Here is a 17,769-nt window from a genome sequence, read left to right as displayed (position 1 = left end):
CTCTGTGTGTAAATTTATTTGCTTGAAGGGTATCTTTTAGATTAGTTAGAAGAAACTGGAAAAAATTTGCAACAAGAACAGAAATCATCATCTCCATTTGCTTTCATTATATAACTAGCCCTAAGATGGAATATAACAGAAATAACCATGACTTGGGTAAAGTTCATGACCTAACTATTCATTGGTGACCAGCAGTCCAATAGATTTTGCCCATGTTCATATGACTTCAGGTTCTATTTACTTCTCAGACTATCTTGACTCCACAAAAGAGTGTCAAAAGTGACACTTAAAACAATAATAGCTGGTTTGGAGAAGATTTAAAATAAGCAAAATTTATCTCTGAATGGTGGTATATTTGATGTATTTCTGAATAGTGCCTTAATTAAAAAAATGGTTTCAGATCTTTTAGTTACTGTATTGCACAAGGGGGCAAGGTAACAATGTGATTAAGAACTCTGGAGACAGACTCCTTGGCTCTTCTCACGACTTACCAACTAGGGAGATATAACCTTAGACAAGTTACTTAAACTCTGTCTGAGCCTCAATTTACTCATCTGTATAAGGGAATAATTATAACTTCATTGGATTCTGGTAACAATTAAATGAGCTGATGTGTGTGAGGTGGTTAGCATACTTCTTGGCATGTAGTTAAATGCTCAATAAATACTAGCTATTGATAACTCCAATAGGAGTTAGGAACTCTGGGCATTTCCCAGCTTGGACACTCACTTCCTGTATGACTTTAGGCCAGTAGTTTTTCTAGGCCACATTTAATCAGGTAGATGAGGAAAATGCATTGAGACAATTGTTCTGTGACATTATAAAAACTTGTGAAAAATAGCCAGAAAAGAGGGAGAAAACTTTAGTAAGGCAGGAAATTGGGGTATGAGACTATGCACGGGAAACATGCAATCTCAGCGGGAAATGGATTTGGATGAACGCTGGGATTTTACACACACTTAGATATTTGATTGGAATTTGTAAAGTATCTTGCTCTGACTCTAATGAACGGCCAGTGTCTCCTGCCCTCACCTGCCCTCCTTTCAGCCTTTTTTTCTAAGAAGGGCAGCTGAATTTGTGTAACTTATTCTAAGATAAGTCTCACTGTCCTGGGAGATCTCTTTTATCATCCCTTAACAAGAGAGAAGATCACAAGGTAATTCATTGTCATTGAAATGGCATGGATTTTAAGCTGGAAAATGCTTTTAAACATAATTTTATAAGAGATCATTCCAGTATTTAAATGCCCTTGTCAAGATATGTTTCTCTAATTTATACAGAAGATCCTTGGTAAGTAAAACAGATTTGGACTTGAACATTATGCATCATCTAAATAGGATATTTCTAAATTATTAAGGTGATTCAGTCTTAGCTGGGAATGATAAAGGCCCGGCCTTAACATAATTCAGAACCCTGGAAACTGCCCTCCTAACTAAAGTTGTATTTTAACAGGAAAGCGCTTCCCAGCATCAAGCTTATATCCCTCTGGATCACAGACACAAATCGAAACCAAGAATCCCAGGGTCAACTTGTTGGTGAGCAAATGGCAGCAAGTTTGGCTCCTCGCACTGGAAAGAAGGAGGAAGCTTAATGATGCCTTGGACAGACTGGAAGAGGTTAGAAAACTCATACATTCTGCACCCCTGATATATGGGATATGGGTTTAGGGAATCAGTATAATAAAAAATTATAATTGACCCTTGAACAACATGAGCGTTAGAGGCACCAACACCCTTCCACACACCGCATAGTCAAAAATCTACATATAACGTTTGACTCCCCCAAAACTTAACTGCTTAATAGCCTACTGTTGACCAGAATCCTTACTGATAACAATCAATTAACACAAATTTTGTGTATTTGTTATATACTGTGTTCTTACAATCAAATACACTAGAAGAGGGGAAATGTTATTGAGAAAATCACAAGAAAAAAATCACAAGGAGGAGAAAATACGTCTTTTTTTATTTTGTAAAAAAACCTGCATGTAAGTGGATCCACACAATTCAAACCCATGTTGTTCAAGGGTCAAACTATAATGTTTATACATAAGCAGAAGCTGACTCCTTAAGAAAAGGAATCAGATCCAGCTTGGGGCGCCTGGGTGGCTCAGTCAGTTGAGCATTCGACTCTTGATTTTGGCTCAGGTCATAATCTCATGGTTCATGAGTTCAAGCGCCATGTTGGGCTCTGTGCTGGTGGCATGGAGCCTGCTTGGGATTCTCTCTCTCCCTTTCCTCTGCCCCTCCCCTGCTTGCACTCTCTCTCTCTCTCTGTCTCTCAAATAAAATTTTTTAAAAAATTAAAAAGAAAAGATCCAGCTTGACATATGTTTGCTTGGTATTACCTGGAAAATGTAACCGTTTATAGTTCAGATATTTTCATTATTTATATTCTGTGATCTGAGATTTAGAGTTTCAGATTCTGAAACTGGGAAATTTTTAGAAGCCTAAAGGAGGTAGAATGACAAATAGCAGAAAGAAAACAGAGGTAAGTGCTACCACGCTGGGCCTGGTGCTCAGTGGGCAGAGAACTTTCTAGAGGTGTTATTACTTTGGAGCATGATCACATTGGCATGATCAGAAATTTTCAGTTTGAGGGTGCCTGGGGGGCTCAGTTGGTTGAGCATCCAGCTCTTGATCTTGGCCCAGGTCTTGATCTCACAGTTGGTGAGTTCAAGCCCCACAATGGGCTCTGCACTGACAGCACAGAGTCTGCTTGGGATTCTCTCTCTCTCTCCCCCTCTCTCTGCCCCTCCCCAGCTTGTGTTCTCTCTGTCTCTGTCTCTGTCTCTCTCTCAAAATAAATAAATAAAAACTTAAAAAAATTTTTTTTTCAGTTTGACTTTTTGAGGAACTTTTATTTGTAAAGAAAAGCCAGTGACACTAGTGAAATTACAGGAAAAATGTTTCTGAGTTCACTGTGCAAGATCATACCTTTGTTTGAAGTGGGAAAGATAGGTGCTTTATCTAGAAGATCATTAAAAATAACTTTATTCATAAAGTGTAAGGTATAATTTGAGCACTGAATTAACCAAAATACATTTTGTCCTTTCCAGCTGAGGGAATTTGCTAACTTTGATTTTGATATCTGGCGGAAAAAATACATGAGATGGATGAATCATAAGAAATCTCGAGTGATGGACTTCTTCAGGAGAATTGATAAAGATCAGGATGGGAAAATAACCCGACAAGAATTTATTGATGGAATTCTTTCCTCAAGTAAGTCCCAACAGGGGTGACTGTAAATGATGTAATTTTTAAAGAAAATAAGCACCGTTTAAACTTGTGTTACCAATAAAGCATCGCCTTTAAACTTGGCTGTGAAGTCACAGCCCTCAGTGAAAAGTGCCCTTGGTAAAATTCATGGGTTTGGATTCAGGCACACTTGTAATTGTGTAACCACAATTAGTATATTCCTTGTTCCACTGCAGCTGTGTCCTCATTAGGATAATAAACTTAATAATATTTGATTCTTAGATTGTTTGGCCTGACATATAATGGGAAATCAATAAACGCAAGTCAGTCTCTTCCCTTTTTTTGTTCTAATTGACATTCTGATCGTTGTCATTAGTAGGAAATTAGAACTCTTTAAAAATTCTTAAGGTATTTGTCACTTTATTGGTAGTTTAGTCATATGGATATGCCTTCTCTGGAAGGTGTTACTGGAAGTAATTCTTAAAGGAAATTTAATACAATCATATGAATGTGTATATTCATATGTATAAAATCCATATATTCCTTAAGTAAAGTGGTAGTTGAACCATATGAAACTTACTAATATGAAACAGTTTTTGAACTAGAAAAATAGCAGTTTCAAGTGATTCACCCTGGTGTAGTCATTAAAGATAAATGTAGGTCCTATACACTGGTTTCGTTTGTTTCGATGTCAATCGGCTTCTTAAGGATTTTAATATATTTGATGACCCTGATAATTTAACTGGCAGCATTAAGATCAAAATAATACAATCAAGAATGTCTTGAGGCAGAATTAACATGTTACACCTCTTCCTTTTTTTTTTTTTAAAGCTTAAATCTTTTTGTCAAATATTACTGTAAATAGCTAGGTTTTAAAAACTTTCGTTGGGAATGTAGTATGGCTTATTCTGAGAGTATCCTAATTATCATTCATATGTGGAATCTAAATACAGAGTTAAACTCAGAGTGGAAAAGTGGTTGCTAGGGTCTGGGGGTGGGGGTGAGGGGAAATAGGGAGAGTCTGGTACAAGAGTACAATCTTTCACCGTAAGGTCTGAGGTTCTAAAGTATAATGTGGTGACTATAGTTGATAATACTGTACTGTGTCATTGAAATTTTCTAAGTGAGTAGAACTTAAGTTTTCAGAAAAACAAAACAAAACAAAAAGATAAATATGTGAGGTGATGGATGTGTTAACTAACTTGATGGGAGGAATCCTTTCACAGTGCGTACGTGTATCAAATCATCACAATATACACTTTTCATCGTCTTACAATTTTATTTGTCAGTTATACCTCAGTAATGCTATTTACTATTTGAAAATTTTAGAGTTTCCAACCAGCCGCCTGGAGATGAGCGCAGTTGCAGACATCTTTGACCGAGACGGCGATGGATACATTGACTACTATGAGTTTGTAGCGGCCCTTCATCCGAATAAAGACGCATATAAACCTGTCACTGACGCCGACAAAATCGAGGATGAGGTATCGTTATCTTTCCACCACCTGCAACAACATCTTGTGCTGCCAGGATATCCTGCACAACCCATGCAGCCGTTTTATTTATTTCATTTTGAGTTGTCCTGTCAAGGTTTTAAGGATTCCGCAGTGTGTAATAACATTAAAGTGGACATTTCATTGTTCTTTTTGGCAGGTGACAAGACAAGTAGCTAAGTGTAAATGTGCAAAACGATTTCAAGTTGAACAGATCGGAGATAACAAATACAGGGTAAGTCTGCAAAATAACGGTTTAGTTCTCTTGAAGGAGAAGAATTGAAATTTGTATGCAATTTGATCTGCATTGCTTTCCAGGAATGCTAATTACTTTTACCTCACATCACAATATAGTGGTCTATAAAATTCCAACTTTTGTCATTTTACATTCTGTAAACATATCCTGCATTTTGTAAATTAGGACATATCTTTGACATGTACGTTACTTTTAAGGAGGAAAACACATCTCACATACTCAAGTTGGTTCGTGTGACTTATAATATATTTTATTATGACTACAGGTAAGTTTTCATATTTCTAGTAACAAAGCTATTCGAAGCCAGAACCATAAAGTTAAAAATGTTGACTCATTTTTAGAAAAGTGAAAAAAGAGGCAATGTTTTCCACTTGTACAGTTATTTTTCCTTTCATTCGAAGTCTCAAAAGCTCAGTCCACCTTCTTCAGAACAATTATTTGAAGACTAATGTGACTTTGTCACTCCTCTCTCTTTTTTTTCTCTGTTTTGGGATATCTCTTATATGTAGTAGCTAGACAGGAAATGTGCTGAGTTTCCCTAATACAGTTTGTTACTTACAAATGAAATTTTTTTTAATTTTAATTTGTATATTTCCACATTGGAAAAGATTCATCTACATATTTGAATTTCTAACCTAAATTTGAAACCCAAAGCTTTTCAAAAAAACTTGTATAGGAAATTTTCTGCCTATTTGGTTTGAAGTCTGAACACATGGGTACCTGCACATTTCTAAACTAGGTACTGTATCCAGGAGCCCTGAGTGTGAAAGATTGTGTGTGTGTGTGTGTGTGTGTGTGTGTGTGTGTGTGTGTGTGTGTTCTAGAGTCATATAGAAAGTTTCCTATTGAACTAATTGTGTCTTTCTTCCATTTTTCATTTTTTTTTTATCAGTTCTTCCTGGGAAATCAGGTATAAACCAGTGGAATGTATTCTCAAGTTCCCAATGATTTTTTTTTTAAACTTTAATTCATAGCCATTAAAGCTTGCCATGGCCAATCTTTCCCATGCTGTTGCCCTAGCTACTACATTGTTGGTTGGCGTGGTGTTTCTGTAAATGCTGTAAGGATCCTTGATCCAGGATTCCTTTTTGCAGTGTGTCTTAAATGAGGAGATTACTTTTAAGCAAACCAGATAATAAATTGTAGCTTGACTGGTCACAGTGTTGCAAATGCAATTTTTAATTCCAGTTTATAATAATATGTTATATGTATTTTATGCAAATACTCATTGGAACACAAATTTGATTCTGCACACATCTCTACACTGTATTTAACCATTGAGGTCACATGGTCTACAGTAGCTAGAGAAGGACCAGCGTCAGGCAATGACGTGGGAAGACAGAGAAGTGAGAAATCTCCCTGGCACTCAGCCACAAGTAATGTGTTCTCTCCAAAGCAGCTATTGTCCTATTTGTCCTAAATCATCAATTTTAGGGCTTTGCATTTTCCAAGTAGAAATTTTAACTCTGGAGGTTTTAACTGGTATCATTCATTTTGAGAACATGCATCTCCCATATGAAATCCTAACCCATGCTTTATCCCATTTTGACTTCACATTGAAGTCAGTATAAACTGTCCAGTGGCACTGTGTCATGATGATCACAAGTTTTAGAACTAAAGATAAGAGAAATTGTGTTTTGATTTAAACAAAGGAGAAGAGTTCTTCCCTGTATGCTTTTGGAAAGAAGCATACTATTTGTAATACCTGACCATATCATATTAGATATTCCTCTGCCTCTCAGTTGTTAAGCCATATTGTAGCTTAAGTTTCAAATTCCCTCTTACTCCCATTTATTGCAAGCACGTAATTTTTTCAAATAGAAATTTTCAGGTCCTTCGAATTGATGTCTTTAAAACTTGGCATTAAGTATAATATATAAAAAGTTACTGTCATATTCACTTATTATTATTTTCTGAGTTAACAATTGGGGTAGTATTTTTTTTTTTTAATTTTTTTTCAACGTTTTTTTTTATTTATTTTTGGGACAGAGAGAGACAGAGCATGAACGGGGGAGGGGCAGAGAGAGAGGGAGACACAGAATCGGAAACAGGCTCCAGGCGCTGAGCCATCAGCCCAGAGCCCGACGCGGGGCTCGAACTCACGGACCGCGAGATCGTGACCTGGCTGAAGTCGGACGCTTAACCGACTGCGCCACCCAGGCGCCCCTGGGGTAGTATTTTTTATTTGTGGAAAGGATGAGAAAAATGCTCACTTTAAATGGTTTTATTTACTGAAAACACAAAGAGCAACATTAATCTATTTTTTTCTTACATCACGATTTGGCTGTTAGGAAAATTAGAGAAATTCTGAAGGCAATGTTATTGTCTAGAAAATACATTCTCAAAATAAAAATTTATATTTATTAGACTTGAAATATCTCTGTAAAATAGTAATTCTCCTTTTGTTTTGAACATAATCTTGGATTGAAAGTATCTTGTTTAATTATCTGGTTTCTTAAGGGTAATTTTCTTTAAATCCCTTCCTTTTCCTTTGCTTATTAGCAGCACCAAATTTTTTTCTAACAAAATAAATATATATTTTAATTTCAAAATTTTAATTTACATTTCAGGAACCGGTTCAATTATAAGAGAGTTTAAATCTCAAGGCTTGAAAATGGACTACTTTTAGAAATAGCAGTATAAAAAGGGTTGATGTAAAACGCCTGAGTTCCTGCTGGTGCATTTTACATGCTTTCCAGGTCCTTTTGAGTTTCAGGGTCATGGGTTGGCTTTGTTTTAGGTTCTATTCCTGAAACTCAATGTTAAAGCATATTGAAAAGCAGCAGATTGTTTTCTATTTAAAGTGAAGTTTTCTGTTTACCCATCATGAGTCCAGACAAATAGTCAAAGTCACAATTGCATCTTACCTGCCTTTAAAAGAAACTATGTTTACTTGACTGTTCATTTTGCTATGGTATCTGTTGAGTTGGCAACCATGAAAATCAGTATGGTGATTTTTACAAGCTGAACATGAGCCTATTAGAAATGATTTCGAAGTATAAAATTATTTCTCATGGGCTTTCAAAACAAATCTTAGGATCAAAAACTATCTGTACTCTAGACGGTTATTCCAGACTTGCAGAATTTGTAGCATATCCAAGTGATTGGAAATCCATTGAAAGGGTAAGAACACAATTGCATATTAGTGTCAGTAATTATGGTACAAACAGCTCTAAGACAAAGCCTTTTAGATTCGAAAGCTGTATCACTAATAATGTGTCACTGGCTGTTCTAATATTACAGTAATCCAAAATGGCACACTAATCCAGCCTTTGACAGATTGGTTTACCAGATCATTAGTGATCCAGAAATTTTAGTTGACTGTGAAATTTTTGCTGGTCATGTTCATTTACTGCTTTATCTCTCTAAAGTCAAAACTGCTCTTAGGGAAAACCGAATGAGCTTATGGAGATTATTCCTGCAGATTTCAGTGGAAAATAGTTTTAGTATAAGAGAAAGTTTTAATGAAGAAGAATCAGAGTTTACTAAACTTTCTTTAGAATCTTATTTTGTATAAGCCCTGGCAGGTGGGCCAGTGCTTATTTTGATGTCTGTGTTTAATTTCTAGAAACATCTTTCAATTACTGCCTTACTAATGTTTCTATCATAAAGAAAATTCATTTCTGGAACAAAGCTTCAATATTACACTTGATAACCTTGGTAGCTTTTTTCAAACTGTTTCCTTTGGGCTAAATCAGCATGCAGCAGTCTAACGCAGATCATTTCAAACCCCTTTTTATGAGATTTTACTAATCGCTGTGAACTAAGCAAGAAATTTAAGTTGGTTGCTTAAGCTACTGCAGATTGCATATAATCCTTAGGTGTTTAGCCTTACTGTTGACAATTAGAGGTTCTGTCTTTCATCTTCACAGTTTGGGGACTCCCAGCAGCTGAGGCTCGTTCGAATCCTACGAAGTACCGTAATGGTTCGTGTTGGAGGCGGATGGATGGCGCTTGATGAGTTCTTGGTGAAAAATGATCCTTGCAGGGGTAAGGAGATGCTATGTTATGATAATAATACCATGAAAGTATACCAATTTTGTATTACTTCCCAGCATCAAAAACATGCTGGGTCTAATTTTGGTTATTTATTACGATAATGAACATTTCACATTGGTCTCTGTCAGCCTAAAGTTCCCAAAGAACTTTCGGCAATCATGTAAACCATGTTCTTCTCATTTTTTTTTCTTACTTCTTCTGGATAATTATGAGAGTGATAGACAGGAAATACTAGAGTAGATGTATTCATTTTTTAATGAAATGCTCCCATATGCAATTTTCAAAGTCAGTAATTACATCAACTAGGGAAAAGAGTTCATCTGTCATTAAATAGCAAAGTAAAATGAAAGGAAACTGAGGTGAAGAAGACTGAACATGCTGGATAGTAAAAGTTTAAAAGTGAAAGGTTTTTTTTCCTTTAAATTGGGGGAAGGTAAGGAAAGTAATACCTAAACATTTAAAAATTAATTATCAACTGCTAACTTGACGCTTACTTGGAAGCTGTAGGTTAGCACATTAAAAATATAAACATATGCTACTGTATAGCTCACTCCATATCTACCAGCCACAGAGTCCTTGATTATCTTTTAATTTTCCTTATCTTTCAGATCCCATAGTCGATTTTGGAATTCTTAACTGATTTACCTTACAACTGGTCATTTGATTGCAGTCTCTAGTTAGGTCCCCTTTACTTAGTAGGTCCATTTTTCTTTGAAAAAAGGAAACAATAAAATTCTGTGATTTTCTTTAACCTGTGAGCTCATTTTACTCCTCTTAAACAAACAACCACAAATGTTTGTGCTGATACTGATAGGCTACCCTGCGGGAGGCCGGGGTTCTTCCGGTGGGGCCTGTTTGTTAATTTAGTGCTGGCACCTGGATGCACAGGTGTATCAGAGTGAGCCCTGCTCTGCCAAGGGCACCTTCGATCAGCATACAACCCTACAGGTAGCTCTGCTCTTTGCAAGTTACAGATACACCCCAAAAAGGGGCAAAATAACAAAAACTCCCTTTCTTAGTAAATGCAGCCTGAAGTAATGTACCTTCATTTATGAAACAAAGAAATGAGAATGTGTAGCATCCTGTCGAGTTGCTTAGAGAGGCTGTCGTGGCTGCGGCCAAGTCTTCCAAATAGGTTTTTCTTATGGAGTCAAATCTCAGAGTGCTTCTTTTCCTGATGCAACTTTTCTTCTAAAATGTGTGCTATAAGCCGGATCTGAGCACCCTTTGCATATTCAACTACTGTACTTTGTTTCTTCTCTTGCTAACAGTATTCTTTAATGTGATTGGTATCCTGTGTCATTTTTTCTAGTTCATCATCATGGGAGTAAAATGTTACGTTCGGAATCAAACTCTTCAATTACTACTACTCAGCCTACTATAGGTTGGCAACCCCTCTCTTTGCCTCTCCCCTCTTACCTTTTCTCTTTCCTACTTTTACATTCTCGCTTTAATCATTTGTTTTAAGATAACACGCTTCATCCATCGCGTATGGCTTAACTCATATCCAACTGAGCTGGTGCTTCCAAATTTAAATTCTGAACCGTTGACACACTTCCGGTGTGTTGCACACGTAGGTGTTCTGTAAGTGATCAAACACATGCTAACACGTTGCTCATTGGGTTCTTGTGGAGTGTTCTCCGTGTGCATATGTGTTTGTATGAGTGTTGCATCACTGATTATCTCCTATCCTTGGGTCTGGTGTTTGTTATTTGCATGTTGGTTAAACAGACTTTTTGGAGGCATAAAATAAAAATACTAGTTGCCTCATTTAAGTGAAGAACTTGAGAGTTTATATGTTGTCATCATGATTAACAAGCCATCTCTCATTCTGTGTAATTCTATTGTTTAATTAATTCCAGTGTTAAAAAACTGGCATTCTCCTTACCTCAGTAGTACATGCAAAAGACACAGTCCCCGCCTTACTGGCTTGTCTTCTCAGTGTGCAGAAAGGGCGATGAAACCATGTGGGCATCAGTAGCTGGTGGATTAACAATATTTTAGCATGAGCTTTCCATTTTCATGCTGACTCTTTCTTTAATAGTGGTTATTCTTGCTGGTGTCTAGTGTTAGAATAAACACACTGTTTTTTTTTCTTTCCCAAACTTACTTGTATCCAAAAGGAATGCATTGTAAAGGAATGCATTTAACTTTTTGTTATGCTGAGTTGGAGTTGGCATGGCAAAAAGATGTTCTTGAAATCCTCAACTTAATCTGTGGTGCCAGCTGGTTATTCTTCCCATAAATTGATTGAGCATCTCTTTTTTTCTCCCCCTTCCTCTTTTGCTTGTGTACCTCGTTGTGTGCCACGTAATCCAGCCAAAGGAAGGACAAACATGGAACTTCGAGAGAAGTTCATTTTAGCAGATGGTGCCAGTCAGGGTATGGCAGCCTTCCGGCCCCGGGGCCGAAGATCGAGGCCTTCGTCACGAGGAGCTTCACCCAACCGCTCAACGTCTGTGTCCAGTCAGGCTGGCCAGGCGGCCTCTCCACAGGTCCCTGCCACCAGCACACCCAAGGTAGGACTCAGCTGGGAAAGGTTGTCTTTCTCCCATGCAGTCACTGTCTCCGGTATACTTTTGAATGTTTTGGGACCCCAGCATTTGAAGGACCTGCCTTCTCCATTTGTATCCCTTCTCACAATATGATGCACGAAGGATTTAAAAACATGTATCTACATATGTGCTTTTGCCTTGTGGCCCATATGGAGGCTGTCTATTTAGAGGCTTTGGTTACCTTTCAGGTTGGTTTTTCTTTTTAAATAAAGCTTTATTTTTTTTATTTTATTTTTTTGATGTATATAATTTGCCATCCAATCTTTCCACTTATTTTTAATCGTTATCATTCTTACTGTGAAACATTACTCTTTGCTATGAATATCTCTTTCTGTGGTTTGTTTTTTATCTGCTGTCCTTTACATTTGATTTGCCATTGTTCCATACAGATTCTCCATCCTTTAACACGCAATTATGGTAAACCATGGTTGACAAACAGCAAAATGTCAACTCCTTGTAAACCAGCAGAGTGCTCAGACTTTTCCGTGCCGTCTGCAGAGGTATCGTAAGGCCCAGATTCTAGTCTAACAGTCTTCTTTAATTGAAACTGTCACCCACTAACATTGCTTTACCTCTCCCTTAACACATGCACTTTTGATAATACCACGTCTTTTTACAGACTTCTATAAAATAATAAACAACTCTGCATTTCTGGGAAGACATGAGAGTGTCTTTTCTCTCTTGGGAGAGTGAAATACAGGAGATTATATTAGACTTATGTCAAGTTTCTTTTAGAGCTCATGGTATGCTTGTGCTTCTAGACATTATTTGGGCAAGAAATGCAACAATACCCCTTCAGGTGAGAGTGAGAGGCAATGTCATTTACAAGTATTTGCTTAAAAGAATATTTATTAAGTGTAGACTGTGAGCAAGGTCCTTCCAAATGTATGCTACATTTATTTCTGCACAAGAACACTGGGTGGGTAAGACATAAGCCTTTTAGTTTTCAGTGGCGGGGGGTGGCTTAGGTATGAAAAAAGTTATCTGGCATTTTCAATAGGTATGTGTCTTTATTAGACTTTAAGGATTATTATTTAAGTGTGCTTCAGCTTTTTATATGGCAGGATTTATGGAGATAAGACATTTAGGTCATGTAAAATGTGCCCAATTAGCTCATATATCAGACCATTTCATTCAAGTGGAAATCAACCAAATATATTTGAAAGAAAGTTCTCTGTAAAATGACACACACATAGGTATCAAATGATCACATACTTGATTAGAGGTACAATAATTGGGGTGATGTCCCTAAATAACTTTGCTTGAAATGAAGTCCAGGACCCTTTTATGAAAGTGATATATAGTACCTGTAAAAAGCCCTGTATGCTTTTCAAAACACTTTCTAATCTACTATTTAATCCTCATATCAGTAGTAAGAGGTAAGCAGAGAAAATTTCATTACTCTCATGATTCAAAATGTCATTACTGGTAATGGTAGAATTGAGGCAGAAACAACCCATTCTTCAATTCTTCCTCATTCCCTGACCCTTCATTTCCACCCTGTCACTTATGGTGAATCTAGTGTAACAAAAACTGAGAACAGTTCAAGAGGCCTCAAGCAACATGTATGTTTTAAATATTTAGGGCTATGCTGCTATGTTCCAATTTTTTTAAAACTAGAGATTCCCCCAGATTAGAGTTTAAGTATGTTATTTTAACTACTATAAAACTATGTTTCGTTTCAAATAGCCTCATTAGACAAAACAACCGAAGAGAGAAAACAACTAAGGTATATACCTCTATGGAGGGGTCTGTGAGAATCCTAGGTAGGGTTGGTGACCCTAAAATAAGAGCAGTCAAGGCCTTCCGAGAAGAATGATTTTACATGGCAATGAATTCTGCCACCTTGGGTGATATGTTTCATAATTTGGGGGTCCTCACTCTTTTGTGGGTTGTCAAGATTCTTTTAAACTTAGGAATTTAACTAGATGAAAGTTGTCAGATCTTGGGCAGATCACTGCCCTCCTCAGGCCCTCATTTTTCACATTTGCCAAAAAAGTTGTGATTAGGGGAATGTAAGGATTAATTATCCTTACATGGATGAAAGTATTTTGAAAAGTTAAGGTTTTTTTTAATGTTTATTTTGAGAGAGAGCGAGTAGGGGAGGGGCAGATAGAGAATCCCAAGCAGGCTCTGCACTGTCAACATGGAGCCCATCACAGGGCTCAGTTCACAATCTGTGAGATCATGACCTGAGCCAAAATCAGGAGTCTGATGCTCAACCTACTGAGCCACCCAGGCGCCCCAAAGAGTTAAGTTATATACATATACAAATCACATATTAATTCTGTCCTTAAATGTATGTATAGAATACATATGTAAATGAATTTTGAATATTACATTTATATTAAATTGCAACTCTAATATATCAAAATGTCTTACATACACTTCATTACACATTTACAACTAATATGAGAAAAACTAATTTTAAAAAAAAATGGACACATGGGGTGCCTGGGTGGCTCAGTTGGTTGAGCGTCTGACTCTTGATTTCAGCTCAGGTCATGATTCCAGGGTCGTGGGATCAAGCCCCACATTGGACTCTGCACTAAGCATGGAGCCTGCTTAAGATTCTCTCTCCCTTTGCCCCTCCTGCCCACTCATGTTTGCTCACTCTGTTTTTAGAAAAAAAAAAAAATTTTATTTAAAAAATGCCCATATACACCTGTTGGGATGAGCACTGGGTGTTGTATGGAAACCAATTTGACAATAAATTTCATATTAAATAAACAAATAAAAATAAATAAAAATAAAAAATGCCCACATAATTTGTACAGGTTCATTTCCTCTGAGCAGCTCCCTGTGAGTTCATTGAGGCAAGTGACATCCCTTATACTTCATGGGAGATTTGCTTATTTTGTTAACTTTGGGGAAATTTTCAGAATGTTGTAGTGGTCTGGAAAAAATGCAGTGATTTTAGGCTTATAATAAAATCTCATGATTGTGATTGCTTTAGGCATTCTCTGTGAACTCCTGTAAGAATTTTTAAAGAATTTTCCCTAAGTGTTGCCCACGTGTCTCCTGCGTAAAGACCATAGAAGGAAATGAAAGTAGATGAAGTGATGTGGTACCAAGTTGTAAAATGTCACTGCCTCTTTTTTGCAGTTAAGTTTGTTTAAATGAAGACTGTTGAGGCATCATTTACTTATTGTTCTGTCAGTTTTATTTCTGGATGGTTCCCTAAAAGCATTGGAGGCACCAGAATATCCAAGCACAGCTTTTTCAGAGTCCGGTTCTCTCTCTGTACCATGTACTCCCAACCTTTCTGGCAAGACTCTTCTAACTCCATAATGTTCACTGACAACCTGAAAGATACTAATATGCTCACGGTTTAATTTGCCTTTTTTTTTCCCTTGCTATCTTGCTATCCTTTGGGGAGCTCTATTTCTGTGTTTTCTCTTCCATATGAATTCCTTTTTAACTCAGGGAGGGAATAAGGAATGAGTGGGAAGAAGCAAGTGGAGAGAACCCCATGCCACATCTAATCGAAAAGCCTCTCCCACTCCCCCTCCTGAGGAGGCCCAGTGCAGGGGCTTCCACCAATCTGTAACGTGGTGTCAGTGGAATATCGTGGAACAGGAACGATTTCTTGAAATGTCCTTTCACTGATTAAATACAGGGAACACCAATACAAGGAAGCAAGCTTCGACTTCCAGGATATTTATCAGGGAAAGGCTTCCACTCTGGGGACGACAGTGGCTTGATAACCACCGCAGCCGCCAGAGTCCGAACACAGTTTGCTGGTAAGTGTGATGTGGCTCTTTCTGTGATAGCTTTTTGCGGTATGATCTGAAGGTGAAAGTCCCTGTTCTTCTTCATGGCGGATGAAATAACAAATTGACAGTGCTGTATTCTTTCAAAACGACACATAGCCCTGTCCTCCAACAACAGTAGGGGATAAATGACAAGAAAATCCCTTTTGGAAAGTACCAAAGGAAGATGAGCATAAAAAAAACTAGAGCAGTATCCGATCCCTTTACGCTGGAAGCTCTTGGCTCTTCTGTCTGCTTACAAGTTTCCTGGGCTCCATTTTGGGTGGTTGGAAAAACCCAACTGGACTGGGCCTTACACCCATGCTAGTCCTGCTTCTTCACAGAATAGTGAACCTGGTCCCTGGGGTTGTGGGCTCAGCAAGCATGAAGTTTCTTTAAAATTTCAAGACTTCTCTTTTAAATTCCTCTGTGCTTCAAATTACTTATCCTCGGGTAAAGCGTTTGCCCCATGTCTGCCCTGCACACATCCCTAGGTACACATGTTAAACTTTGGAAAGCGTAATGTTAAATTCTAGGTATATTCCTTATATCTGTTTGTAGGAAATGGAATCCTGTCTAAGCCCAAACCTACCTTTTGTCTGTAAGCCTACCTTTTTGTATATTACATCGACTTAGAGTGAGGCTACCGACCCTAGTGGAATGCAGAAAGGCCACGAATCCACAAGTGTCTGCTGAGTGCCTGCTAGGTGACAAGAAAATGTGTTGAGATTAAAGGTGGCATTAGGTTTCAAGAATGTGTTGTCGATGGACCCGGGAATGAGGGTGGTTCAACTCCGTCCTCTCTCCTCAGATCCCAAGAAGACTCCCAGCCGACCAGGAAGCCGAGCCGGAAGCAAAGCTGGCAGCAGGGCCAGCAGCCGCCGAGGCAGTGATGCGTCAGACTTTGACATTTCGGAAATCCAGTCTGTGTGCTCAGACGTGGAGACTGTCCCCCAGACACACAGGCCTACGCCCCGAGCAGGTTCTCGGCCATCCACAGCCAAGCCTTCCAAAATCCCCACGCCCCAGAGGAAATCACCTGCCAGCAAATTGGACAAGTCCTCAAAGAGATAGTGCAATTGGTTCCACCGCGGCCCTTCCTTGAGCGTTTATTATTTAAGTTTGAAAGATGTAAAATATGATGTAGAAATTATTGTGAAATAATTGCAAGGAGTTGAGTTTAAAATTCTGCAGATGGCCTTATTTGTGTATTTGTCTTCTTATTTTATCTGTATAATTTCTTGTCAGATATTCTGGGGATTAAAGTCACATCATATGTGAGGGGGAGGAAAGAGTCTAACATGCACTAACATTTCCGCACTGTAAGGTGTGGAGCACACACTAGAATCGGTGACTGTACCTACAGGTAAGTCCTCATCCTCTCCGACAGCCACAGCACGACAGCCGCAGCTAACGTTAAGGATACCTCATGACATTTTCTTGCTTTTGTAGACACTCTGAGAAGCCAAAAGACACACACCGGGCATACATTTTGAGATCATTAAAATGTAAACTAAAAGGGGGAGGGCAGACAGACGAACACAACCACGTACAGTTCTTTAAGCAGTGTCTGACAGAGAACTCACAGGAAGTTACTTTAGGCACTTGCCAGTGCTATGACATTCGAGAACCTTACAGCATTTCTGTGCCATCGCTTCACATGAGGCCAGAGGCGTCCCGGATATTAGACCTATTATACTGTAAGAATATAATTATAAAGTGCATTCATATAAATGTGAGGTTTTCTTTTGCTTGAGTGGACAGTAGCACCTGTATCATTGAACTCATTTTGTATCAAAGCAATTTTGCTTGCAGAAAGCTATGAAATAAAACATGTCCCTTAACTACATTGCTATGGAATTAATTTTTTTCCCCAGGGAAAATCCGTGTATTTTTTTATGAGCAATATCAATTTGGAGTGACCAAAAGATACTTAAAAATGGGTTTATTTTGATTTCTCATCTGAAATAATCATGTTCTGGTATTATATCTATATTTAATAAATATATACATTTTAATTTATTATGTATACTCACATACTATAGAAAGATATTAGTATGCATTTAATAAAACCTATTCACTTGAACATGTGGAATACCTGATTATTTAAAGAACTTTTTCTATCGTTTGTTTGTTTTGAATAAAGGTTGTACGTCTGATGTATTTTTACTAATAAGGTGACAGGGTAAGTTTGGGGGGCATCAAAACACAGGGACACAATAAGGTATGTACTAAGAATGACATTAACATATATTCAGTATTCTACAAATATTTCTAGTACCAACCGTGTGCAAGCTCCTGTGTTCCCCTGAGGCTGTAGGTTCCTTGCTGTCTTCTATTCAAGGGGGAAACAGTTCATCAACAAGCAAGTCACTCAAATCACTAAAAAACGTGAATTAAAACCAGCGGATGTGTGACAGGGTGCTGATTTTATTATTAAGGCAATATAGTGATATTTTTCTGGCCTGTGTACATTTAAAAATCGAGTGATCAAATTTTCCTAAATACAAAAAATGG

The 17,769-nt window shown here is 37.8% G+C and overlaps 1 protein-coding gene across 13 annotated transcripts in view; it reads left to right on the top strand.

Annotated features, from left to right (window-relative positions):
* Window positions 1-17,338, top strand: part of DST (dystonin) — a 494,969-nt gene extending 477,631 nt beyond the window's left edge. For 5 of the 13 annotated variants that reach the window (XM_030315745.1, XM_032593190.1, XM_032593192.1 and 2 more), the window contains 10 exons: window positions 1,453-1,616; window positions 3,059-3,221; window positions 4,527-4,681; window positions 4,851-4,925; window positions 5,839-5,856; window positions 8,819-8,936; window positions 11,265-11,464; window positions 11,890-12,000; window positions 15,120-15,243; window positions 16,064-17,338. In XM_030315745.1, the coding sequence (XP_030171605.1) occupies window positions 1,453-1,616; window positions 3,059-3,221; window positions 4,527-4,681; window positions 4,851-4,925; window positions 5,839-5,856; window positions 8,819-8,936; window positions 11,265-11,464; window positions 11,890-12,000; window positions 15,120-15,243; window positions 16,064-16,326 (1,391 nt within the window). In that variant the 3' untranslated portion in view covers window positions 16,327-17,338. Of the gene's footprint in view, window positions 1-1,452; window positions 1,617-3,058; window positions 3,222-4,526; window positions 4,682-4,850; window positions 4,926-5,838; window positions 5,857-8,818; window positions 8,937-10,257; window positions 10,330-11,264; window positions 11,465-11,889; window positions 12,001-15,119; window positions 15,244-16,063 lie in introns of all 13 variants that reach the window. The other 8 variants (XM_032593189.1, XM_030315741.1, XM_030315740.1 and 5 more) reach the window with 3 other exon arrangements.
* The last annotated feature ends 431 nt before the right edge of the window (window positions 17,339-17,769 follow it).

The sequence above is a fragment of the Lynx canadensis genome, chromosome B2, assembly GCF_007474595.2.
Source record: "Lynx canadensis isolate LIC74 chromosome B2, mLynCan4.pri.v2, whole genome shotgun sequence".
In the NCBI taxonomy this organism is placed as follows: Eukaryota; Metazoa; Chordata; class Mammalia; order Carnivora; family Felidae; genus Lynx; species Lynx canadensis.
This window is presented reverse-complemented; position numbering and strand designations above follow the sequence as displayed.